The sequence below is a fragment of the Argiope bruennichi genome, chromosome 4 (genome assembly GCF_947563725.1).
Source record: "Argiope bruennichi chromosome 4, qqArgBrue1.1, whole genome shotgun sequence".
Classification (NCBI taxonomy): domain Eukaryota; kingdom Metazoa; phylum Arthropoda; class Arachnida; order Araneae; family Araneidae; genus Argiope; species Argiope bruennichi.
Window position 1 is genome coordinate 127,289,275 of NC_079154.1, and position 12,248 is coordinate 127,301,522.

Here is a 12,248-nt window from a genome sequence, read left to right on the forward strand (position 1 = left end):
TTGTTGATGACTTGATTTTTGAAATTAATAGTTCTTAAAAAATTAACCTAAATTGTAAGAAATAGATACAATACAGAATGTTGTATAATCAGGTGAAAGAAAATTATTTTATTTTTAATTTATTGCTTAGCATTGTCCCATCAATGAAATAATATTAAATAACATTACTTTGTTTCTTGTGGTCCACAAATTTTTGAATAAAGGAAGACTAAGTGATGCCAAATACTGTGCCAGTAGAAAGATAAGAATCATTTGATATAAAACCTTATCAATATCTATTGGAAGTTGAATAAAAAAATCTAACTATGTATATGATGTTTTCCCCCCTATTCTAAAATCGTGAGGCAAATTTTAAAGCTAAAGTATGTGGAAACATTAATTTTTATGATATAACATTGGGTTCCAAATACAAAATATCTCAGGGAACCTTTTATCTTTGAATCAAGTGGAAGAAAAGATATACCAGATGACAGATCTAATGGAATACAAGATTTCAATAGTTCAACAATCCATTTTCATGAAGAATAACATTAGAAGTAATAAGTAGTGTGATAGATAAAGTTATATCAAGTAGGGCACAGTATCAACACTAAACATTTGAGGTACTTAATTTAAATGTTCAAAATTGACAGATTTTTGATTGGGCTGCTGGGCTAAGGGAGAAACCCACAGGCAGTTTTTTAAGATATTAACTTGATTGTCAAATAAGTAAGTTTGTAAAATAAGTAATTTCGAAGAATTATTAAAATCATTAGTTAAAATGTAATTATAATGTATTGGAACTATTAATTATTCATCAGCTGCTTGTGTTACATTGCAATTGTCAGATTCTGTAATATTGTTTTTTATGTTATATTTGTGTAATATTTATTATTTCTTCATTATTTATTATAATAATTAAATGCTTTTACTTGTAAGTAAGGAAATCATTAACTAATAATTTTGGAAGAAATTTATTATTTTAGTTATTCTTTTTTTCATGGTATAAATATTAAAAAATAAAAACAAATTTTCACACTATTAAAATTTAAAAAAAAATTAATATAAATTAAAAACATATTCATTAAATTAAAAATGTGCTGAGTTCCAATATTAAATTAAGATACCTTTTAATGAGCACTGCCTCAAAATGCCTAAATCTGTTACTCTTTTTGTACTCTAAATTTTTCTATAATAAATATCTGTTCCATTAAACCCATATTGTGCATTTTAACTGATATATTTTTCCAATTCTTAATTTATTCTGTATTCTATTGTCAGGATGATTCATTTTTGCCTGCCTGACCTACCTTTAAAGTTCGTTTGCTTTGACTTTATAAATATATTTATATGTCAATTTATAAAATATTCATTTTATTGATGATATGATTCTCTTATTTCAGGCTAAACATGCCAATTTAAATTCTCCTGGAAGATTCCCGGAAAAGAAGCGTATTTCAGCTGTAACAAATCACAGTCTTTTAGCTGCAATAGCAAAGAAAAATAGATTGAACCAATCTTCTACAATCTCTGATTTTTCACCTTTACCATCTACAGTATCTAAAACATTAAAAGTGACAAAAAGAGTTGCACATGTTCCTGATGCTGTGAGTATAATTTATTCGTTTTTCTCATGTTAATTAACAAACATTTAGATTGAACATTTAAAGGAGGTGCAGGTTATATTAGGTGAATATTATTTTCTTTCTATAGTTTTCTGATTTTTTTCTTAATTCAGGCACAAAGTGGTAACTGAAATTCTATAATATTTACTAAGATTTATAATAACTATTATATTTTTAAATAAACTATTATATATATTTATTTTTCATTCATACATTGAGATTTTTAAAGTTTGAATGAACTAAAAAAAATACTAGTAAACTTTAATGTTTCAAATAAGTATTGTTTTTGAAGCTATGATGGGTTAATTTTTAATCAAAGTAGAATTAATAAAATTGGTAAAAAAGAATTAACTGGTCTTTTTATTGCTATAAATTTACTAATATCACTTTCATAATAAATGGAATAAAATATGAGTAGAATAATTTTTAATTCATACATTCCTCCAATGAATCATAAATAAACAGAAATCCTTCAAGTTGGTACAAATGTTTAAGAGATAAATCAAACTTATACCACATGTGAAATGTAGATGTTCCAAGTCTGTTTAGACTACTAGAAGCTTCTACTTTTCCCCTTTATTCTTTTTGTATTAACTTAATAAGTTATTCTAGACAAGAAGAGATTAGTCAACAGCAACTGCAATTGACTAATTACATTTTCAAATAAAACTTTACAATTTTATTGGTAATTTCTTATGTTTTGTGAAGATATTTTACATCATTAATCATGTAATCACTATCTATTTATAACAAAGATGAAGGTGTAAGTGTGTGTTTTGGTCTCTTCGGGCCATGCTATTTAACCTTAGAGCTACTAAACAAAGACATACATATATATATATATATATATATATATATATATATATATATATATATATATATATATATATAGTTTAGAGGGTGAAAATGTGTACAATTACAGAATTTTTTTAAAATTTTAATTATAATACTGATTAAAAATTTAGCTAAATTTTATCATTTTTCTGTGACAACTTTCAAAAATGCTTAACATATTTTTACATCATCTTAAAATTTAAAAAAAAAATTATCTTTTTAATGATAACAATTTTTTATGTTATAAATTTAAAAAAAAAAATATTTTTTAGCATATGTTTTATTGATATATTTATATATCACTAAAATATATTTTATTGATTTAAGACTAAATTTCTCCTGAACTAAAAACATTGGTATATTTCATTGTAAACTCATTTGAAAACTGATGGAATAGGCAAGGTTTTGATAAATTTCACATATTGTAGCTAGAACAGTATTTGCAATGTTCAACATTTAAAATTTTAGTTACAATTTGATTTTGCATTTGGTTACAATGCTTGTAAATCAACTTTAAAGGTTAAGGTGCTTGTAACTTAGTTTTAGAATCAGATATCCTGATGAAAATAAGGTCATCTTATTGGATTTTTCCTTTCTTTCAAAGTAGGTGCTTTTTTTTATTTGTAGGTTTGTCAAAAACTTTTTCAATTTAGACCTTCGTCCCGATTGATAGCAAAATGACTTTATCTGCTAGAACTTGTGAACGGTAAGAGATAGGATGGGATTACTATAGTGTTTTATGATCCACCAGGGCTCTTCTATTGTTTGACAGATTAGGCCAAACTCACCCAGTATATATATATATATATATATATATATATATATATATATATTATTATTATTATTATTATTATTATTATTATTATTAAGATACACGATACATTGTATGAATATTGACTCTCACTATTTGACTATGTAATTTGTACAAATAGTTTAATCAATTCATGTGAATTTTTAGTAATTTTCTAGTATTTAAAGTGGTTTTATATATTCCTTTAAAAGTCAATGCTATTGGTTCAGATAATTTTTATTTTATGTATAATTTTAATTCAACAATATTTACTTTTACTTTTAAAATTCTTTGATTTTTATAATATTTTATGTAATTGTACTTAATTTGTCAATGGTTGAAACAATCTGATGGATTTTTAACCATCTTTTATTTTTTACCTTGCTTTGTATATTAGTTTTCAAGACAATTTTTACCATATAATTGAAACACAATTATTTATATTATTTTTTGTATATTATGCAAGTTTGTATAGAAGGTGATATGGTTTTTATTTGTTCAAAGCTTTTGAACTACTGGAGTTCAATACTTCTGCAATTAGTATTTAAATTTGAGTTTATGTTTACTTTTGTATTTTTATCCATTATATTAATTGATGTATTTCTTCAAGAAAAGGAAAAACAAATTATAATTTGTTTTACAGTGTTACATAATTTGATGCTTAAAAGTACTCTAAGCCACTTTATAAAAAGCAGAACGAAGTTTTTTCTATTGACATTATCAAGATAAAATAAAAATAAATTTTAAATGTAGAAATTTATTGAATCACCTGAAAAATTAATTATTTCTTCTTTTTAAAAAAAGGTTAGTTATGAATTTCTTCTTTTTTTATTATTTAATAAATAAAATTATTTAACTGGATTTTATGAAAGCAACAAGTTTGTAATTTAGCAAACTATATATATGTATTGAAATCTTAATCTTCATGAATACCTAGTTTTAAAAACTTTGAAATGTATTGTATCAAACAGTTAATAACTTTCACCTTTCTTTAGATAAACTTTTAAAACATATACTTCAAAAATGTGCCCATTTATTGCTTTTTTTAAAAAATGATTTAATCTGTTGAAAAATTCTGACTTGAATGTAAATGCATGAAGATATAACAATTATAAATTAAATTAGATTCTGTGGTGCTTGTTGTCATAGGAACACATTTTATATCTAATCTACCTCTTCCTTTATCTATGATGTAATCAAACAAAAAGCACGATGAGCTATTCCTCAAATAGATTTATTTGATTGTGTTTGACACTACTGTTAAATATTATTGTTTCAGATAGAAAAGTATTTTCAAAGTGAATTAAAAGTTTGAATCCACTTTTTTTATTGCTTCAATTATAATTATTTTTTCAAACCTCTATATTAAAAAAAAGTTTTTTCTTTGTAATTTTTTTTTAAAGCTTTGGAATTTGTATACTTTTTTTCACTGGGTTGATGAATGAATTGGTTTATATTTCATTTATTGTCAAATCTTACTAACAGTCAAATATAATTAATTAATTAATTATAATTCTGGCTTTTATTTGGTTGAGATTTTTTTTAAACTCATTTTGTATTACAGAAAATATAGATACTATAGAAAAGTTTCATAATATTCATTTTTCCATTTTTATTTTGCATCAAAAATTAAAATTTCATTTCTAATCAAAAGTTAAAATTTCATTTCATCTGATTTCCATTATTCATTATAAATTTATATAATATATTATTCATTATAATATAATAATAATATATGTATAATTTCCAATATTTGTTATAAATATACTTATTTCATATGGAAATATACATAACTTTTTACATGTAATTAAAGTAATTTAAAGTTTTTATTCTAAAACTTGTCAGTGTTATTTTAGATAATCAATACAAGTTTTTTTTTGTTATATTTGAATTTATCTTCTATTATTTCATTTCTTTATTTATTTCATGTCACTAATAATTGATAATAGTATAAGTTGGCATATTATATATTATTTATAGTGTGTTTCATTCTATTTTTGATATAGTTAAAAATTGAACATTTTGAAATGTATCTTTTTTTTTTTTTTTTGTTACTAGACAAGTTTTCAAAATAGTATAAATAATGATTTTAAAATTACATATTTTTAGTGAAAGCACATCTTAAAACAAGGTTAAATAATTGCCTTTTTTCTGATATACTTTATAAATTTTCATTCTCTTTTTTTACTTTATAAATATTTAATTATCTTGACTAAAAGTTCTTCTTAATTCAAGAATTTTCTGTATTATCTTGAAAGAAGTAGACTCTTTTTACTTGAGATTGATTCAAATTTACTTTTAAAATCTAATTGCTATTTTAAAAATTTAAATAATTTTGTCATTAGAATTAATGTTTAAATTTTGTCTTTATGTTTCATTTCTGCTTTTAATTAGGTAAAGAAACCTAGACCTGTGATTCCCATGGATTATGGCAGTAAAGTTCCTACTGTAGTGCGCCAAAAATTTTTGAATGCTTTTATTGATGAGTACATAAAGTTTTCTGCTACTGAAGAGGAAGCCTTTGAAAGTGTACGTTTCACCCCCTAATATTTTATTTACATTTTTGTAATTTCTTGGTCAATTTTTCTATACTTAATTAGCTATGGCTTGTTTCTGAATTAAAAATTACCCAGTGATATAATTTAAAAGAAAAAAAAAATAAACTTTTTATTTAATTATGAGAGTGCTTTATGAGATCATATATATTTATTACAAAACTATCACTTTGTTTCTATCACACAAATTTATGAGGCTACCATTTTATAATATTTAGTGAACTGAGTTTAAAAAGTAATTAACCAACTGCTGATAGAGATACTAAAGTGAATCTAATATTGAATTTAAAAAAAACTGCTGAATTAGAATGCCAATAATTGTGAATTGACAATGTTTATCATCTTTACATAGAAATAAATTGAACTCCTTTCTATTTCTTATTATTTGTTTTATCATTCATTCATATTATCAAAATTTTATTAGTGTTCCAAGATTCTTTTTCCAATTGCAATAAATTTATGTAAATGAACAATAAAGTAATATAATTAGTAAGTAATTTTTGGAGTTGAGCAATTATTAGTTTGAATAAAAACTCGTTAGTTTTTCAGATTTGTTTTAAATTATCAAATTTAATTTATAAAAAAAATACCCTGGTTATTTGATGATAGACTTTAGCTAAACCCTTATTTCTACATTATTATTATTATTATCATTTGAAATACCAAGATTATCAGTAGGCAATATTTAGGAGTTTTACAGCTTTTTAGATCTCAGTATTAGTTTCATGCATAACTTCAGCAGTCCTGTCTCAATACTTTAATTAAATACAAAAAATGATTCTATCATAATTAATAAATTTTATCCCCCTGACATTCATTTCATTTAATGATTTGAAATCCCATGATTAAAATTAATAAATTTAAAAAAATGAAATCACTAAAAATCACAAATCCAATCAAAATTGCAAATCAAATTTTTTACTATTTTGTAAAGATTTAAATTCTTTTTTAAAATAATTGAAAGATTTTTTCCCAGTATATATTATTTCTAAATGCATTTGCAAATTTAAAAAGGAAAAGAAGGAATTCATGGATTATTGCACAGTCTAATATATTTAATTTTCAGACTTAAAAAAAATAAAGTAATTGCAGTAAATGTAAGGAGATGGGGTAAGGTGTTTTTCAGTCCATTAAGCAGTAATAATAAAATTAGTTTCAGAGAGAATTATCAAAATTTATTAATCAAAATCATTTTATTTGAAAATTATTTGTTCATGCAAGCTCTGTGCATTAGTTGTTTTGAGATTTTATTCCTTTGTGAAATTTAAATTTGGTCGTGCCTTAACTTATGAAATGAATATTTTGTGTGATATTCTTAGGCATTAGAAGAAGAGAAGAAAGCATATCAGAGGAGCTCCAGCAAAGCAATATATATGAATGTTGCATCCAATGCATTGAATAGATTGCGGCATAGGAAAGATGAAAATGCTTCAGATAAAAAAGGTGATGGAGTGTCATCAACAACGAATGCTAAAACTGTTAGTCATGAAGCAATGCTGAATGGACCTATGTCACAACGTGCGAGCTTCAGTATTGAAAGAAAGAAAGCTCAACCTGTTGCTGACCTTAAAGGTAAATAGTATCTTCTTTTTATCGACTAGCTTTGTGAATTCTTTACTCAAAGTATTCTTTGCCAACTAATGTAGATATTTCCTTCTAAATAAATTTCATTATTTGTCAAATTAATAATGCAACTGTTGATTGCAGCTGCATTATTTTTAAAACTAACTTTTCTAAGGTGATAATGGTAGTACTTTAAAGATGTTTAAATGCTAATTAAGACAGGTGTCTTATTTGATGTAGTGAGGAAAGAAAAAGCATAGATGAAAACAAAAAATCTTATGTAATTTATTATTAAGTAATGCGTCAAAGATGGATAATATAATTTTATGAATGTTATTTCATGTTTGTATCTTTAATGTATTTGCAAACTAATAAACTAATAATATAATAATCACTAAATAAACAAAAGAAAATTGTTATTAATCTTATTTACCTTATCTGCATTGTTTACTTGTATTACATTTTTACAATTAATCATTTCAAAATTCATTTTAATTTATTTATTCACAAATTTGATATAATAATTTTAGGAAAATAAGGCATGAATAACTTTATATGGCTCTATGTTTGCAAAATAAAAATTAAAAATTAAGTTTATTTGTAAAGAAAATTAGTATTGTACTGTCTGTTTCAGTATTGTAGAACTTTTTATACTACATAGGCATGCATTTAATCTAACTCATAACCCTAAAACAAAGAAATTTCAGCTTTCCATGGCTCTTGTAAGTCCTTGAATTTTATTTTGCTGTTCTCAGGACTTCAAAAGTCTTTGGGAAAAAAAAAAAAAAAAGGTGAAATATGAATCTGTTATTTCTTAACAGGGATATGGAGATCAGTTTGCATTTTTTTCGCCTTGAGAAATTTATCAATGGGGGAGGGGAGTAATAATATTGAATATTGTTATACTCTGTTTCACCCTAACTTGGCAGTAGTGTATATTCTAGGCATGCCGAATCGCAGTCGTCGTCAGGGGAACAGGGTTACTTTAAAGTACAAAGTTACTAGAAATGCAGATCGCTGGCGAAACTTTATCTCTCAAATTTTTCGCCAAATAGTAAATATCTATTTACTTTATAATATTATCACTTTATCGAAGAATTAATTGTTTCCTTATTTTCATTATTTTTTCAATGTTATTGACACGTTATTTCAATAAATCATTAAAGTTATTTCATTTCATTTCACCGTTTCTCAAAAGAAAACACTATATCTTTCAATATTCTGTAAAACGTAGTTCAGCTAATGTTTAACGAAAAGATATCTGTATCATCGTTCACATCTTTTAAAACTTTATCTAATGTTGGGATCTCATTTCTGCAAAAAAAATGCATGGATTTTTCGTCAAATACAGAATAATGTAAAATCATCATATTTTTACAAGACCTGAATGTTTATCTACTGAGCCTGGTCGCTTCTTTCCAGGGGTACTTAAAGGATGCCTTTATTTCTTTTTTCAAAAGGAAAACTGTTCATTGCGAAACATCTGTAAGATGCGAAACTTTATTGACGATTTGATTGATAGAATCTTAAGGATTTTCTCGGAGTCGAGAATAAACATTTAATATGTTTCTGCGTGCTACACTTTTTGTTGGTTTCACTCGTCTTGAAGGTGTGCACAGCGTAGTCGGTGATAACACTTTCTCTTTTTCAAACATTGTAGAAGTTAATAGAAATGACGAATCGAATAAATATTCACCAAACAAAACTAATAACTACTAATGCGATTAATAGTATCAAAAATATCAGGTGCTAAAAAAGCGAGAATAAAAAAGTACGAAAGATGATAATGGTTGCGAACTGAATGAAGCTGAGTTGGCGGAGACGTAAAAGAAAAGCGCGCCAAATATTTGACCTTGAAGACCGGTTCTAGCCAAAGTGGAATTCATTATGTCAATCTTTTAGTTTTATTTATTCGCTTTATTTACAAAATACTTAACATATAAGCACTTTTAACTTGAGAATAATTTTAAATACATATTGATAGAAAAAGGATTTCTGTAATTTATGATATTATTTGATAAATTTCTGAGCATTTTAACTATTTTAAAGTTGGAATTGATGGGGAACTCTTTCCCAACGCGGAGAGTCACATTTTCTACCTTTTACAATACTGCCAAATTAGGGTGAAACAGAGTATAGTCAACAATCATTTCTCTAGATGTATGAGTGAAGTAGGCATAGATGGAGCAAGCAGGTTTATTACTAATTCTGCCAAACAATCTTCAACAAGCTCAGCAGTTGGTTATAATACTATTACACCATTCATTGTGTCTTCAAATGCTTTAAATGCAGAATTGATCTTTGAAATTTTGGTATGAATGCTGGACTTCATATAATATTTATAAAAGGATTTTGTATTTGTTCTGAGAAACATTCCCAAACAATAAGATTGCCAATATGTTCTCTTGTGGAACTAAAAGCTTGTATTTCATTCAGCTTTGTCCCATGCATCAAGAGTGTTTTATTAAAATGTCAGACTGATTTTAATATGCGTAATCTAATGTTTGATGAAGCATTCAAATAATAAAATAATTGGATTATCTATTAATGAAAAGTGAACAAAAAACAAGGAAGTCCAAATTATGTATATCATTTCAATTTGCATGGGTCATTCATTCTACAATCAATTTTTACTAAAACTTGATATGTGATCTTGTGACTACAATTGCAGTTTTATATCAAATTTTGGTTTTAGGTGATAAAAAAAGAGGTTTCCAAGACAAATTCTGAAATGTCTGGTGTTTTTATATTAATTACATGTTGTAGGTTAGTTATCAAAAGTTGTGCTCTAGAGTCAGTCTCCAAAAATTGATCTTTTATAACTATTGTTTGCCAAAGACATCAGTTAATTCATCAGTGACAGTTTTCTTTACTAGCATACAACTCTCATGTGTTAAAATAAAAGTGAGTACTTGTGGCATTCACGGCCTTCATAAATTCATATAGAAGGAAGGAATACTTTTATTTTGGAGTATGCAAGAATGTTTTGAGGACACAAATACCATTGGTTTTTGTCATTTATCTCACAGGATATGAAGAAGATGATTACTGGCTGTTTGAAAACTTTCAGTGGCATTAAAAATGTGATCTTTGAAAGATAAACAACTGTAAAAAGCATTTCAAATTTTTCAAACAAAGTCAATATCAGCAAATTTAGCTAATATTTGCAAATTTAAATCAAGATCAAAGTACCTTGGAATGAATGTTGATTTTTTTAAAAATTTTAAAACTGCTTGCTTATTAAAAGACAACCCCCCTCCTCCCCTTAAAAAAATGCTTCATCGTATTTTGATCAAAATTTGAAGAAAAGTTATTCAATAATTTGCATTTCTTTAAATACAAAAAAATATATATTTCAAAATATAACATAAGCATTATTTACATTGTTTATTAATCAGTATTGGGACCATCAATTTGATTGAGAGTAGCAAAGTCTTTGGGTTGTTTTTTATTGTCTTTATTATAAAATTCTGCTAATGATGAAATGAGAAAAGTAGTCCAAAACATTATTTTAAACACAAGCCATTATGATTTAATTTTTGTATGTGATACTTTCTGAAAAATACATAAATGAAGTATCATTTTGATGAAATATTAAAGTTTTGTTACTTTCCTAAAAAAGACAATGTTTTGTTTTTAAGTAAAATTACGTTTTTTAAAATATGAAAAATATTGCAAAAAAACTGACTGTTGTTAAGACTAAAGACTGTTAACTAAAGATTGCTAAGACTAAAGACTGTTGTACTTTCCTTTCCTTTCTAAATAGGTGTTGCCTTATATGAACATCTCTTATCTTATGTTTTAACTGAAGACCAGTTACGAGAAAATGGTTTTCCTCTCCCCCATCCCACAGAATTGGGAAGAGCTGTCATTGAGGGAGTTTATGCAAGTAAAACCCAGTTTTGCAATGATCGTAAGTATAACAGAATGTTGTGAATTTTCTCATCATATTTACCAGTTTCAGAAAAAAGATGGTGGTAGTGGGGAGATGTAAAACTTATGTTTACTTTGAAAATTTATTATTTCTTGCAGAAAATCAATTTAAAATTAAATGCTGGTGCTTGTTAAAATCCTATGATTGCTGTTCCTTTATCTTGACAGCAGCAATTTTTCTTCCTTTAATATCTTAAAATTTTATTATTTAGTATAAAACAGATTTAAATTATTTCCTAACAAGGAAGTAATCAGTAGTTTTGAAATGTTGGTGGTGTTTTTTTTCTTTCTTTCTTGTATTTGGTTGGTTTTTTGTATTTTACATTATAAATTATTTGTTATATGGTTCTTAGAAGTGTTTCTGGCAAAATACCAAAAAAATCAGGAATAAATGTTTTGATCATAAATGAATTTTAAGTTTCCGAGTTCTGATTGTGGAATATTTCATTCCTTTTTCATAGGAGAAAGTGAAAATTATTATTATTATTATTTTAAAAAAGCTCAATTTTTTTAAAAATTATTATTATTATTTGATGAAGCTGTTTAGCTGAATGATGGAAGCTAAAATGCTCAATTTACAAGGAGAGCGTTTCATTAGATGAATACTCCCCCCCCCCCAATGAGTCTTATTAGTATCAATAAAGAGGAAAATTTATCTTAACTTTAAATTTTTTGCTCAGATAGAAAATTTTTGAATTCAAAAATTCTTTAAGTTTATATCAGTGTGAAATAGTTTTGTTCATTAAATTTCAAAAAAAAATTGTGTTATAATTTTATAAGAAATGCTAAAAAAATCAAGTGCCAAATTAATTTTTTCTCATTCAATTTGCAATATTATGGGATTGTTAGAAACTTTTAGAAAAAAAATTAATCTTTCAGAGTTCATAACTTAAGAGATTTTAATATTTAAAATTAAAAAATCAAACAAATCCCTAAAAGTTTCTCCATTTGCTAAATTGGTATATACAC

General features: G+C 25.3%; 1 protein-coding gene across 1 annotated transcript in view; it reads left to right on the forward strand.

Annotated features, from left to right (window-relative positions):
* Positions 1-12,248, forward strand: part of LOC129966641 (RNA exonuclease 1 homolog) — a 33,618-nt gene that overhangs the window by 13,812 nt on the left and 7,558 nt on the right. The window contains exons 5-8 of the mRNA XM_056081141.1: positions 1,383-1,586; positions 5,623-5,757; positions 7,103-7,355; positions 11,113-11,259. Of these exons, the coding sequence (XP_055937116.1) occupies positions 1,383-1,586; positions 5,623-5,757; positions 7,103-7,355; positions 11,113-11,259 (739 nt within the window). The remainder of the gene's footprint in view (positions 1-1,382; positions 1,587-5,622; positions 5,758-7,102; positions 7,356-11,112; positions 11,260-12,248) is intronic.